The sequence below is a fragment of the Salarias fasciatus genome, chromosome 10, assembly GCF_902148845.1.
Source record: "Salarias fasciatus chromosome 10, fSalaFa1.1, whole genome shotgun sequence".
Taxonomy (NCBI): domain Eukaryota; kingdom Metazoa; phylum Chordata; class Actinopteri; order Blenniiformes; family Blenniidae; genus Salarias; species Salarias fasciatus.
In genome coordinates, this window is record NC_043754.1 from 11,582,725 (window position 1) to 11,596,616 (window position 13,892).

The 13,892-nt window shown below is 44.6% G+C and overlaps 1 protein-coding gene across 1 annotated transcript; it reads right to left on the bottom strand.

The window, feature by feature from the left end:
• Positions 1–7,136: 7,136 nt before the first annotated feature.
• On the bottom strand, positions 7,137–11,950 carry LOC115395548 (beta-1,4-galactosyltransferase 4-like). The gene is made up of 6 exons (XM_030101125.1): positions 11,631–11,950; positions 10,313–10,545; positions 8,216–8,403; positions 7,631–7,753; positions 7,438–7,542; positions 7,137–7,328 (listed from the first exon to the last, which is right to left on the bottom strand). Exons 1-6 carry the CDS (start codon positions 11,890–11,892, stop codon positions 7,199–7,201), a joined length of 1,041 nt encoding a protein of 346 aa, XP_029956985.1. The 5' UTR covers positions 11,893–11,950; the 3' UTR covers positions 7,137–7,198.
• Between the last annotated feature and the right edge of the window lie 1,942 nt (positions 11,951–13,892).

Below are 13,892 nucleotides of genomic sequence, written 5' to 3' on the forward strand. Positions count from 1 at the left end.
CTGAGCGAGAGCAGAAAGTAAAGCAAATGGTAGCTATTCTGCAGGGTCAGCAACAGTATTTTTTTTCGTGCTCAGAAAGTCCAGGCAAAGGCTTCAGTAACCAGCTATGAGGTCATACGACTAATCGCAAGGCATGGTAAGCCTTTTTCAGATGGAGACCTCATAAAACACTGCCTCGTTAAAGTTGCCAAAATAATGTGCCCGGAAAAAGTGCGGGACTTCAACAATGTTAGCATGTCCAGAAATACAGTTGTGCGACGCTTTGAAGACTTGTCAGCCAACATTAAAGTGCAGCTGTCTGATGAAACTTGTGCTTTTGATTTTTACTCTGTTGCGTACGATGAGAGTACTGATGCCACAGATACCGCACGGCTGCTAATTGTTTTTTCTGGGGAGTGGATGAGAACTTTGGAGTTACAGAGGAGCTGCTCGATCTAAAGAGTTTCAAAGGCACAACAGCGGGTGTCGATGTTTGAAACTGTGTCAGACTCAATTGACAAAATGGGACAAGCTGTGCAGAGTTACAACAGATGGGGCTTCGGCTATGGCAGGTGCACACAAAGGAATGGTGCCTATGATGTGCACCAAAGTGACAGAGACTGGAGGTGAGACTGTTAAAATGCACTGTATTGTTCCCCAAGAAGCCCTTTGTGCCAAGACAGTCAATCTTGGAGATGAGTCTAAAATGCACAACAGCGGGTGTGGATATCTCTGAAACTGTGTCAGACTCAATAGGGTGTTCCTAATGACGTCAGCAGTTGCTGGCCAACAGCTTCGGGCGCCATTTATTATGCAAACACAGCATCGTATTTGCATAATAAAAACATGTCACAAGCACATAACCATTTCATCAACCCGCCCGGCGTATTCAAAGAAGCCTGATTGTGCAGAAACCTGCACAATCTGGCAACACAGAGCTGCTCTCTCCAGCATTGTTTGTGTGACTTTGGTGTCGTTTGACTTTCCTGCAGTGACTAAATACAAAACCGTTCATTCTTCTAATACGAATAATGACTATATCACATTGTTTGTTATATATTACCAAAACAATTAAAAAAAATAGAATGTTGAGGCAAAACACGACACAGATTTTATTTTTAAATCACTTATTTTGGAACACGTATCGACTTTCCTTCCGGCACCCGAGACTTGCTTGTGTAAAGTTGACGCGGTAGGGCTCCGGCATCCGGAAAAATAAGATGCTAGCGGAAAGTTTCCGGAGCTCCGGACGGACTCCGTAGCTGGACCGCAGCCGGGCCGTGGCCAGACTGTGGCCGGTGTGAGCCACAGCATTGACTACTGATTAGTTGCAGTGTCCGGACCGCAGCCATAACGCATCCGGTGTGAGCCTCATCGTTATCCACAGGCCAACCTTTGTGTCTGTGATCACGTCTCCAAACAGAATTCAGACGGTGCTTCCAGGATTTTTCTGTCTCAAAAAAAGAAATCAAGGTATTCACGACTCCTCTCTTGGTGGATGATGAAGAAGTGGAAGAGAATCTGCAATTCGAACTCATCGAGATCCAGTGTGGTGATTCTCTGAAGAATCAACATCAGCAGTTTTCCCTCCCCGAGTTCTACCGGAGCTTGAAAAGGAAGAGTTTCCTCTGATTAAAACGCCACGCAAAAAGAATTATCAGTCTATTTGGCTCAACATACATACATGAGCAAACATTTTCTCCGTTCACACTGAGCAAAAGCAGAATGAGAGCCAAAATGACCGACAGCCATCTCCATGATGTCCTTTGCATCTCAACCACTAAGTTTACTCCTGACCTGCCAGCCATCCTTCCTTCGGTCCAAAGCGAAGCATCTCTGCTGAGTGCAATGTCGCTCCCACTTTAGGTGAGAAAAAAAATATATTCCACAGTAGCCATGTGTTAATAAGCATACATGTGCAGATACACATGCGATGAATATAAATAATGCCATTCAATTCTGTGACTACTCTGCTTTTGCATTTTTCTTGTGAACACAGAATACACACCGCTGTGCACAGTGCACACACTGCACAAGCAAAGTCAGCTGATCTCATCTGATTTGCTCCTCGATCAAGTGACATTTTCCTGGATTTGTGGCACAACTGGCGTCGGATCAGCACCGCAGCTGGATGACTCGATTTACACACCCAGCACAGCTGATGCTCACCAGAATACGAAAATTATATGCGCTCCTGTTATTAAGTCCAGTTCAGTCTGGTAATGTTGATAAACAAACGTTACTAGGTGTGTTGCCAAGCCTAACAACTTAAATAACAAGCTTAAAATTTACCTGTCCAATTTTCCCCTTTATTTTTTTTCTCTGTACTGTGAATCTTCTGTCTAAGAAGAAATCTGAGACTGCTGTTCTGAGAATGAGATACCAAAGCTTTTTCTGAATAAATCAATAAAGTTTATGGAGTTTTTTTAAAAAATTACGGAAAGCTGTGATGAAGGCAGTTGTGTCTTTAATTATATTCAACAATACAGTATAGCATATTTCACCACTATTAACTGATTTTTCTAACTTTAATACACTAAAGTTAAGGCTGTATACCTAGTTTCAGTGGGCCAGCCCCTATGTATGTGGGCCTCAGTGAAAAAAGTTTGGACACCCCTGATTTAGAACATGCTACGCTAAAACTTTACTCTTCAGAATAAGACCTGCTAGAGCAGGGATGGGCAACTTAATTGATGGCGAGGGCCACACTTTGCTATCCGGTGCATCAGCGCGGGCTCCTGGGGAGTTGTTGGGGGGTGGGGGATTCTCGGGATTTGTCATTCTTTTTCGCCATGGCTGATGTCTCTCTCTCTCTTCCTCACTGGTGGAGGACCCGGCTGGAAAACCGACGGGCGTGCCATCTGGTGGCCAAAGTATTTCATTGCAACTGAATCTGTGCAGCAAAAAGCACATTTTTTTTTCTTTTTCAAAAATCTGAGGGCCGTATGGAGTGAGGGTGCCAGTTGCCCATCCCTGTGCCAGAATGTAAAAATTATAGACCGATAAGTTTGACATCATGTGACAGCAAAATTATGTCCAAAATTTTAGCAAATTGATTCGATAAGGTGATAACCTGCCTGATTCATCTCGACCAGATGCAGGACGAGCGGACGGGTCACTCCGAGGCTCGGGAGCGTGGGACCGTCTCGGCTGGTCAACGCCCCGGGGAGTCGACTTGTTCTGAGCGGACGCCGGGGAACTCCAGGAGGCTTGTCTGCGCTGCTCCGCTGGACGCCGACACTGCGGGGCCTCACGGCGGGGCTGCAGATGCTGCACGAGCTGTCGGGAACCTCGTGTGGCAGCCTCCAAGCGCTCGATGATGGCCTGGATGTCCGGACCGAAGAGGGAGGAGGTGGACAGGGGGAGCCCCAGGACTCCCCGCCGATCCCGCTCAGAGAGTGACGAGAGACCAAGCCACAGGTGCCTCATGGCGAGCTGTGCATTGGCCATGACGCGGCCCCCGTTGATGGCAGAGGCACGGCACATGCACATCAGGGCCTCGGCTGCATTCTGGATCTCCTCGATGTCTTCGGGAGATAACTGGGACTTCTCGTGGTTTTGTCGATCTTGTCGATGGAACTCAGAAGAAACGTCATGTTGTTCGCCAGGGCAAACGATTGATTGCCGCTAGCGTATGCTCTGTCCAGGAAGCTCGCCATGCGCCTGTCCCTTTCTGACGTCAGCATGGGCTTCCTGCCGGGCCAGGAGGAGGATTTTGGGAGGAGGCATAGTCTCATGGAGTCCTCAATCACAGGCACTCCGGTGACTGGCGGTCAGCCGTCCACGCAGCAATATTCCCGGTAGCCTTTCACCGCCCTCTTGGTGGTGAGCAGTGTACTCCAGTCCCACTGCACGTTTGCTTGGAAAGATGGCACGGTGGGACAAAGCACTACAGTCCATGACCTAGTGCGTGACTGGGTTGCCAGCCCGAGTGCGAAATCGCGCTGAACCGGGTCTGGAGGCTGCGGCAGCAGTGCGAGGCCGGTGCGCTCAGCAGCGGATGTGAAGAGCTCCGTGAGGTGCTCCACCGGCTCAAGGGAAGCGCTCTGGCGGCTGGCCCGGGAGAAAGTGGAGCGGGAGTCTTGCTGGGTTTATCTCCCCGACACCGAGATGCTGCTGCTGCTGCTGCTGCTGGTGACGCTCCTGGTCTCGGCCCAGTCGTACGGCGTGGGAGCAGGAACCTCTTTGGCGGCGCCATCATTCCCGGAAGGCGGGGATGCAGCGTCCATGAAAGCTGCTCGCCGCAGGGTCTCCTCTAACGGGAGGGCGAGGCAGGCAGGACAGGAAAAACCGTTGACGGTGATGCTGCCAGCTGAGGCAGATGAAGCAGCGCTCGTAGTGATCGTTCTCCTAGAGAACGGCGCCGCAGGAGCGGCAGGTGAAGGGCCCGATGCCCGATGGCGATCCGTCACGGGCCGGGTTGTCCATCCTGATCTTGAGCCACAGGTCTTGATCGTGAAGGTCTTGCAGGCTTCTGAAGGCTCAAGAGCTGAGTGAGAAGAAGGAAGATTAAGCGGCAGAGCCTGGTTTTATACCCTTTGAGAGGGGCGGGGTGCTGTGCCAGCACACGGGCAGGATTGGTGTGCAGGTTTCAGTTTGGTCTCAGGGGATTGGCTGGCACCAAAAAGGAATACCTATAGCAAAGCCCGTAGGCAGGCTAAGCATATCAAGATGTAGAAGTGGAGGTGTTGAAGAACCGTTCCTGCTATGGTTCTTCCGCAGTGTATTTTTCATGGGCTGGAGGAGTGGATCCTGGGCCCAAGTGCCAATCAGAGGCTGGGGCTGAGTGGTGCTTGGCTTGGTCGGTCAGTCTGCCATGTGCTTATGGTTGGAGGCCAGAATCCTGCTTCAGGCAGAAGGAACTGGTCGCTTTACCTGTGGAAGTCTGAAAGAACAGTTTGTGAGAGTAGAGGTGGTGCTCCTCTGGCCTGTTCTTATGGTCCTTGGTGGGTGCTTGGATCCTGGTATCCCCTTTCTGTTAGCCGTTAACAGTGCTGGCTAGCCGGCTAAGGGACCAGGGGAAGGTCCCGTCCTGCCTCCTCGAGGGCGGGCGAAAACTCTCTGCTGAAGAAACTTCCTCTTCGAAGGTTCGGTTCAATTCTGCCGAAGAGGGGGCCGAGGGAACCAGGGGACTGGGCAGTTTCTGTGAAACCTGACCTGTAGAGGTTTATGTCTTGTGAGAGATTGATATTACTTACGCTGGGTCTCTTCAGCAAAAAGATACTTCCACAGGCAGTGTTCAATTAATCCAGCCTCAATCCAACAAATCCACTCCGGACAAGATGAGGTAAAAAATATAAACTTTCCATTTATTTTGATTCCAAAAAATAGTTCCACAGACAGGAAAAGTGGCTGGTTAATACACTAATTGTATCTTTGCTGAAGCGCAGGTAAGAAAACTGTATGCTCCTCTCACTCTCTAGCACAGACAGACAAAACCCGGAAGCACCACAGTAAACATAAAAAAACCTGTCTCTGCATAAAAAACGTTAAAGAGAAACTATGCATTTCTGTCACTATTTTAACACACAATATGAATTCTCAAATCAACATATAACATGAAAATCAAATCATGGATTTACCAAACTGCTTCTTATTAAACTGCCACTACATACCCAGCCCCTAATTGTTTTCTAGGATAGAAACAATTACAACTTATCTGAACATCTTTCATCTGGGTATCACTCAGGTACGTAACAGTCCATCTCAAATTGCTTCTTGAAGTAAGCAGAGCTTCATTATTGGTCTAACAAGCTCCTTAGTCTTTGTTTTCACTCGAACCTTACAGACCATTCCATGCTTATCCTCCATAGTCTTGATGATCCTTCCCATCAGCCAGGATCCCCTCGGCGATGAGTCATCAACGAGTTTGACGAGGGTGAACAAAAATACCATCCACTTCCATTGTGTCCGTCCCGAAAACCTTCCCCGATTCGCCTCTGAATAAACAACAGCTCGCCCTCACAAAAAAAGTAAGTATGCTATTCGAAATGACTAAGGAATTGCGCTAAATGGGCCAATTTGCCAAAATGTTGAAGTATCGCTTTAAGCTTTTGTATCAAAAGCTTGTAATTTGCTTTGTAATTTGTTTCACATCCCTGAGGTTCTTGATCTGAAGCCTCCTGCCCCGATCTACTTGCAGTGAGTGGAGCAATGCTGAGCTGATTGAGAGAATCAATCTGTTCGTCCTATCCTTTTCTCTCATTCTATCCCCTCAGCCCAACCGGGACAGCAGAAAGCCGCCACCTCTGAACCTGGCTCTGCTCCTTTTAAAAAGGAAGTTTTTCCTTTCCACAGACGCTTCAGCTTTCTCATGTTGAACTGTTGGTTTTTCTCTGTAAATGTGCCGAGAAATTACTATATTGTCATTGACGCAATATGAATAAAGCAGAATTGAACTGGAAACAGACACTTCAGGACCAGATGGGTCTGCATGTGTGGTGTTACCCCAAAGCCAAGGAGCGACCGGGAAGCACCATGAAATTCCATCCTCCACTCCAGCAACACAGTCACACCAAAACGTTTTGAAAGATAACAAAGGGAATATTTTATTTACAACATAAATGATTGAACAAGGAGCAATTAAAGTGAAAGTGAGTGAAACTAAACAACCCAAAAATCCACACTATTCTTACGTGTCCAAAACTTACCTATCAAAAAAAACAAGAACAGAATCACACAGTCTGGCCTCCCTGACTAGCATAAATATGAGAAAACAATTAAACCCAAAAGGTAACAACAAACTCCAATATGTCACACTCTAATCCAAAGACACACAGAGCTCTGTGTTGTGCAGTTGTGGCTGCTTGCATGCAGTAAAGGATGGCCCACCCCTCTGAGTCTCTGGCATCTGGTAATGCCAGCAGTCCTCGGTCTCCTCCCAATCAGCCAGTCCCGTCTCTGGTACGGCACAGCACCATTTGCATGCAGAAATGGTGGGAAACAGAAGACAAACACAGCAAGGAAAAACTACGCAGATACACACACACACACACACATACACACACACACACACACACACAAAACAGACGACCGCAGTCGTAACAGTAGGGTTTGCATGTTCTTCCTGTGTGTGGGGGTTTCCTCCGATTTCCATCTGTATTAACATATTAACACAGGTTTTCTACCTTTTTCTGAACTCAGTGGAAAGAACTTGACTTTGTATGTGGAACTGGGTCTTCTTGGTCACAGCAAGATTTTTCAGTTTCAGATGTGAACTCTACGGTTTACCAATGTCCACAGTAACGTTCACATAAAGAGGAAGTCTGTCTAATGACAGAGTCTTATAGGAGCAGCTTGTCAGTCCGTCATTCCTCCAATTCTTCGGTGTTTGTCCTTTCAGCGTCTTCCTGGAAAGAAAACATGAAATTCACACCACAAATCAGAACATGATTATTAATCATCCTGTAACATTATGACAGACAGTATTATGTTATTCCTATCTTGACCTCTACTGACCTGTCTTTGTTAACTTCATTGCCCTTATCCCGCTTATGAAACACCATGGTATATCGGGCTACATCTTCAGGAGGCCGCACAATCGTCATCTTGTGCTGCCTAACTCTAAGTAAGACAGCGTCATCAACAAAGAAATATTAGGAAACGTCTACAACACTAAGGTCTTGTAATTTGTACTAAAATTGTGTCTCACCTGATACGCAGATCATCATCCTCGCAGCCCCAACCCCAGTATGAGTTTGAAAATCCATTCACTTGAAAAAACTGTTCTCTGGTCAAAGCTGTGACTCCTCCAAAGTAACTTGGGGACATCAACCTTACAGAGCAACCAGACAAACAAATGAATATACTTCTGATGTCAGATACAGAAGTGTGAAACACAGGGCTGTAGGATTTTAAAAGTCCTTCTTCCGCACTGCCATCAGTCTCCCAAACAGCTGACTGGAGTCACACACATTATGTCACCAATAAAGTGCTGATAACTTCCTTTTGTCCTGTTTTCATATTGCATGCAGTTTTTTTAAAAACCTTTTCTACATGTTCCTTGATTTACTATTTTAATGTTGACATTTTGTGGAGATAGCTAATAAGAATTTCATTGTGAAAGGAAACATGTTTTCTGAGGTACAGATGAAAGAAAACTTGGTCATTATATAATGTTTTCCTTCAGATCTTTCAAAGTGATGTGAGGCCTCAGGGGAGTGCCATGTGTTTATTCACTAAGGAAGTATGAAATTTAATCAGAGTTCCAGGATATAAGCATTAGTCGTGCACGTACTTATATCTTGTTGAGTTCCGGGCAACCATAAAGTGTTTGGGCTGGTCCTCGCAGACGTACAAGTTATGATCATTTTCTGGAATAAGGTCCACATCATGGAATATGAAGCAGTCCCAATTGTAGTCCTTCAACGCCTCCAAGTATCCAATGTTTAGTAACTTGGCGCGGTTAAAGGTTACATTGCCAGCCTGTGGAAAAAGAGAACAACAAAACCAAACATTTCCATTAGAGGTGTCCTCAGATAGTCGATGATTCGATGATTGGTTCGAAGGGGCCTGATTTGACAACCAATCACGCAGTCGAAGCATCGAAAAAATGTGGTTATTAAACGAGGACCATTCCATTACAGCTGTATGGGGGTGCTGAATGACTGATTTTACATAGAATTGCTTGTTTTTTTTTTCCAAATAAACATTATATAAAGCCTATTTGATATACATGTTAACCTATCTAATACACTGTGGAAAAATTTACTTAACTTGTAGTTTTATTCAATATCTATTTAGTGTTTGTGAATGAACCACCATGGTGAGTGTGGCACAATCCGATTTTGCGCACAGCTCCGTCACAGAGCTGCATCTCCGTGGTGATTTGGCTTAACTTTAAAAGGCTCACAATGTCGGAAAAAAAAGAAAAACAGAACTTCAGACCAAGTCAAAGATGATCCCAAAAAAGTCAAATGCAAATTGTGTCCTTTCATATCACTTCACAACATGGCTTTCCACCTTAAACGGGTAAGTAGCCAGATAATTGGGCTAATAAAAGACAGTTCTGTTACTCAATTCTCATTTTTAATGCTGACTTTTATTTCGTTTGATTGTAATATTTTAGGTTATTATTATATTATTATTTTTATTTATCTAAAAGGCTAATTCTATTTAATTTAGTGTTTGTTTTTGCATGGATGTTGCGCAGTGCAATTAAGCCTATTTCATTTAATTTGAGCAGATAATGTGAGAAATTGTTTTGCCAAAAAATATGAGCTTATCTGCAGAGATTATAGATACAAATAAATTACATGCTTTAGCCCGCTTTTTAGAAGAGGGTTTGGTTCTGGTCATTTGAACTATACTTCATTTGTCTGATGTTTTAGAGTTACCGACACTTTGTTCCAGTCTGTGTTTCAGTGTGTAGGAAAAAAATAAGTGTTGTTTTACCTGCGTTTTTTTTTTTTTCAATTTCAATTGTTTATAATTATTAGTGCAATCAATAGGCATAGGTGCCCAGATGTCCAGTGACGCCCAGTGTAGGCACGCCCCCCCCCCCCAAACAAGATGTAAGATTCGACTGTCAGTCGACTATTGGCAGGATCGAACGAATCAGATTCGACGATGGAAATTCTTAGTCGGGGACACCTCTAGTATGCATCATGTTGACGTTTATCTCCCTTGTCGTGTTCTGACTGGTGGAGCCTTGTGGTAATTTTTGTGTTCTGGTTGGCACTCATAACTGTCTATAAATGTGTGTAAATGTCATCCCACTGCTGAACAAATCTACCTTTGAGTTTTAATAAAGTAACCAGAACCTGAACCTGAACCTGAACCTGACACTCCGGTCCTCGAAGGCCAGCCTCCTGCATGTTTTAGGTCTCTCTCAGTTTGCAACCCAGCTGATTGCTATGAGGAACTCATTATTGGGCCTTTTCCAAGATTGAAGATGGCATCAATATGAGATTCAGGTGCGGTGAAGCAGAGAAACATTGAAAAACCAAACCTGTGCCCAAACCTGTTCTGTGAAAACCCTGCCCTAGCATGATTTAGCTCTCTTACTGCTTCAACACACCTCAGTTTCATGTCTGTGTAGGCACCAAGCACCTCGCACATGTACACATGTGGATCTGGTGGGTTTAGAGATGATTGTGTTGTAACTGACGCTGTATAAATAAAGCTGAACTGAATATATTTGCATTAGACACAATTACTTTGAGCGACAATCTTTCTAATAATTCAAATGGCAGAGATGAAAACATTCTACTGATGCAATACTTAATTTTTTTCATATAAGAAAAAATGAAAGCAAAGAAACATCAGAGAGATCAACCACTAAAGTATGTTTCAGCGGATTTCATTCAACACCAGTGTGTGATGTAGAAAATACCTGATTGATGACATAAATGGCGTAGTGTAGTTGCTGCCTCTGCAGAAATGGGTGCAAGTGATGCAGGAAGTAGACGAGATGTCTTTCCCGATTGCGAAATGGAATGAGGATCGCCACGCTCTGCCTCGCTGCACAGTCCGGGGGCTCGTACTCGCCCTCTCTCACTTTTTCATTTTCAGTCACCACATCGTTCAGAGTCAGAGAGGAATCAAAGGACAGGTTCTTGGCTCCCTCTGTGGAATTTACAGTTTTCATCAAAATATAATTAGGGACGCTCTATATTGTAATTCTAGTGGGTTTTTTTTTTTCTTCGTCATTAATATTCCAACACGTACAAAAAAAAAAAAAAAAAAAAAAAAACTAATTTGATCCTCTAAACATGCTCCAGATCTCACAAAATTTGACATGCACATTATGACTGGTGAAAATTTGACAGAAATGAAAAATGAGCCCCATCAATTCCAAAATGTGCTCTCCAGCACCACCTCGATACACTAAAATGGCCGCCACGGCCCGTGGGAATGTCAGAGAGATCAAACCAACACTCACCCGTTTGTCTCACCAAGACCCAAAAGCTCACGCACTGACACCCCTGACCTAAACCCAACAGGAAAGCTGTAATTTTCCTCTCAAAGTAAACGTTTGATTGAAATCTCTCTTTGTGAAAGGAATGATCTTCTCCGAACACCACGAGATGACAGAGGAGAAGCTGATCTACAAAAATAGAGAACAACTTTGTATTAAGTCACATTGTTCGGACTTTCTTAGCCGTCAAAGTTTGAGTTCTGAAATCTTGTCGCGCTCCTGCCCTCAAACACTATAATGGAAAGAAATTCCTTTTTGAAAGCATCTCGAGCAAGTGGCGAGTGTGGCTAAAATGTGACTCCTATCAACAAACCGAGCACACGTGAAGCGTCACAAGGTCCTTTCAAACAATATGATGTAAAATATGTAGGGAAAATTCGATGATATGTGTCTGTTTTGATGAGAGAAAAAAGCTGTGCCCTCCGCCAATTTTTGCTGTTGGTTATAATGGAGCTGTAGAATCTTGAGATCTTTGAGAAAATCTTGCGTTTTTCAAAAACTGCTGAGTGATGAACACTTTAAAATCACACTTGCCTCATAAAAAAAATTCACCTCATCAATTTACACTCTTTTGTAAGCTACAAAAGGACGTGTGAAGAAGAACATCAAGAAAGTTGCTTCTCAGATTTGACCCTTTGCAGTTAGTGCGAAAAGAGATAAAATACAGTTACAGCAATATTGTATGCAAATAGTACATTTGTCAGCTCCAACCTGTCATTTAGTGTGTACTTACGGAGAAGAGGAGAGACCTTGGGGCAATCGACCTTTTGTGGTGAAGTATTTAGGTCATCAGGTGCTCCTGTCATTGAATGGAGTTTTTCCCTCAGACCGTCTCCTTTAACAAGAGTTTGTGTCGTGGCAGAAGAAACTCGAATTGATTTCAAAGTTTCACCTGGAAAGGCTGTTATCCATGCGACGACCGACAGCGAGAGAATAAGCAGCACACAGTACTTTGTTCTCCACAAAATCTTGCAGGCAGATGAACAGAAGCCCATGGCTGTGCCACTTTATAGTAGAAGCTGTTGCTTATTGTTTAAGATAATTTTCTGGGCACATCAGCAAAAACACTAGCCGTCTGAGATTCACTGAGTTGTCATCTAATGTTGCTGGAAAATTCAAAAGCAGCTACTTAGTGGCGAAATTCCTTAACTGAATCCAGATGATCCTGATAATCCACTGTCAGGACATCCAGTCAAAAGTTTGAACTCTCCAGCAGCTGTGAAGAAAATGAGAGAAGTTGCCACCAAAAATGTACATAATAGGCAAGATTCAGGCTGTGGAAATGTATTTGTACAGCTGTGTACTGCCACAGTTTTAACATAGATAACAAGATGCAATAGGCAAGAAATGTACTGTAAAAATAAAATCTTTCCAATTCACCTGTCATTGAAGAAAGATTCCCTTTAAACAATCTGCCGTCTCCATCAGCAATGTCTTTGTCTACTTTTTTTCTTCCCAGATGAGATGTACAGACCGGTGTGGTGTAGTTATTCCTGAGAAAGGGTTTCTCCAGTCAGGGGAGCGCAGTGAAGGTGGAGAGACATCCCTGTGCTTCAGTTCATTAAAGTAAATCCAAAGTAAACAGATGCATTGTTGATGCTGTCATCATCTACGAGGTCAACAGCATGATCCACCCATCAAAAGAATTGCTTTCATTCTGTTGTACATTGTAAAGTCGTGCTGCCAACTGAATAGAAAATTCCAAGCAATGTTTTCCTTGTGTGTTAACACAGGTCCTTGCAGGGAAGAGGTCAAATTTGATAAACATCCACATGCAAAATCAAGATCATTGTGATGGTTTTCTGACTCCAATTAACTCTATTAAAGTTTACTTGACTTGAAATGTACAGTAATAGACAGATGATGCCTGGGTGGTGTTGTCTAGAACAGTTCCTGTCTGTTCGCCACCAGGGACCATGCATTGACACACATTTAATGAATACGAGGAGGTACCCAAAAAAAAAAAACGGAATTTGGTCAGAAAACAATAATAATAATGAGTTCCGACTTCTGGCCGTCAGATGTGCTGCAGGTAAGCCTCATGCACATCTGTGAGAAATCTGAGCTCCGAGAGTGACACTGACGCCTGTCAGGCGCTATTTATAGGAACAGAGTGCAGAGGCGATCTGCGATTTTTTCCAAAATGGCGACATTGACTGGGAAGCCAGAGCAGCGCGCAAACATTAAATTCTGCTTTTTGCTGGGAAAAAACAGCAGCAGAAACACTCACCTTGTATCAGCAAGCCTACAAGGATGATGCTCTGGGGAAGAATCAGGTCCATGAGTGGTTCGGGCGGTTTAAAAAGGGCCAGATGTCCGCGCGTCAGGTGCGCTCAGCCGTGAAAACAATGCTGAGCTGCTTCTTCGCTGTCCAGGGTATCGTCCACAGCAAGTTTGTCCCTCCAGGTCAGACTGTAAACCAGGACTACTGCATGGAAGTCCTCAGACGGCTCCGTGAGGATGTGAGGAGGAAGCGGCCCGCGGAGTGGCGGAGTGGAGCCCGGTTGATCCACCACCACAGTGCGCCGGCGGACACGGCGCTGCGCGTCAAGCAGTTTCTGGCGAAGAATGAGATGAATCTCCTCTCCCATCCGCCTTATTCGCCAGATGTAGCCTCGAGTGACTTTTTCTTGTTCCCCAAGTTGAAGAAGCAGCTGAAGGGACAGCGGTTTGTAGATGTGGAGGAGGTGACAGAAAAATCGCAGCCGGCAAAAAACGGCACTTTTACGCGCGGGTCTGACGACGCATTCGTGAAGTGGGAGACACGGCTGGAGCGCTGCATGAATGCAGATGGGGATTATTTTGAAGGCGACGGTGGTGTTTTATTTTGAAATGTCATAAATAAAAAGTTATAATCAAATTCCGGTTTTTTTTGGGTACACCCTCGTACTTCAGGTACTATGTATGGAAGCCCATATCCACCACTTGAAAAAGAAAAACATGCACATGGTGTGTCATTATGAGCTCGTAAGCCATAATTATGAGATACTAAGTC

Coding starts and splice junctions, on each gene's coding strand:
- LOC115395548 (XM_030101125.1), bottom strand. CDS start 11,892: ATGGGCTTCTGTTCATCTGCCTGCAAGATTTTGTGGAGAACAAAGTAC. Junction 8,404..10,312: donor CCATTTATGTCATCAATCAG/GTATTTTCTACA, acceptor CTTTTTCCACAG/GCTGGCAATGTAACCTTTAA. Junction 7,754..8,215: donor CGGAACTCAACAAGATATAA/GTACGTGCACGA, acceptor TTGCTCTGTAAG/GTTGATGTCCCCAAGTTACT.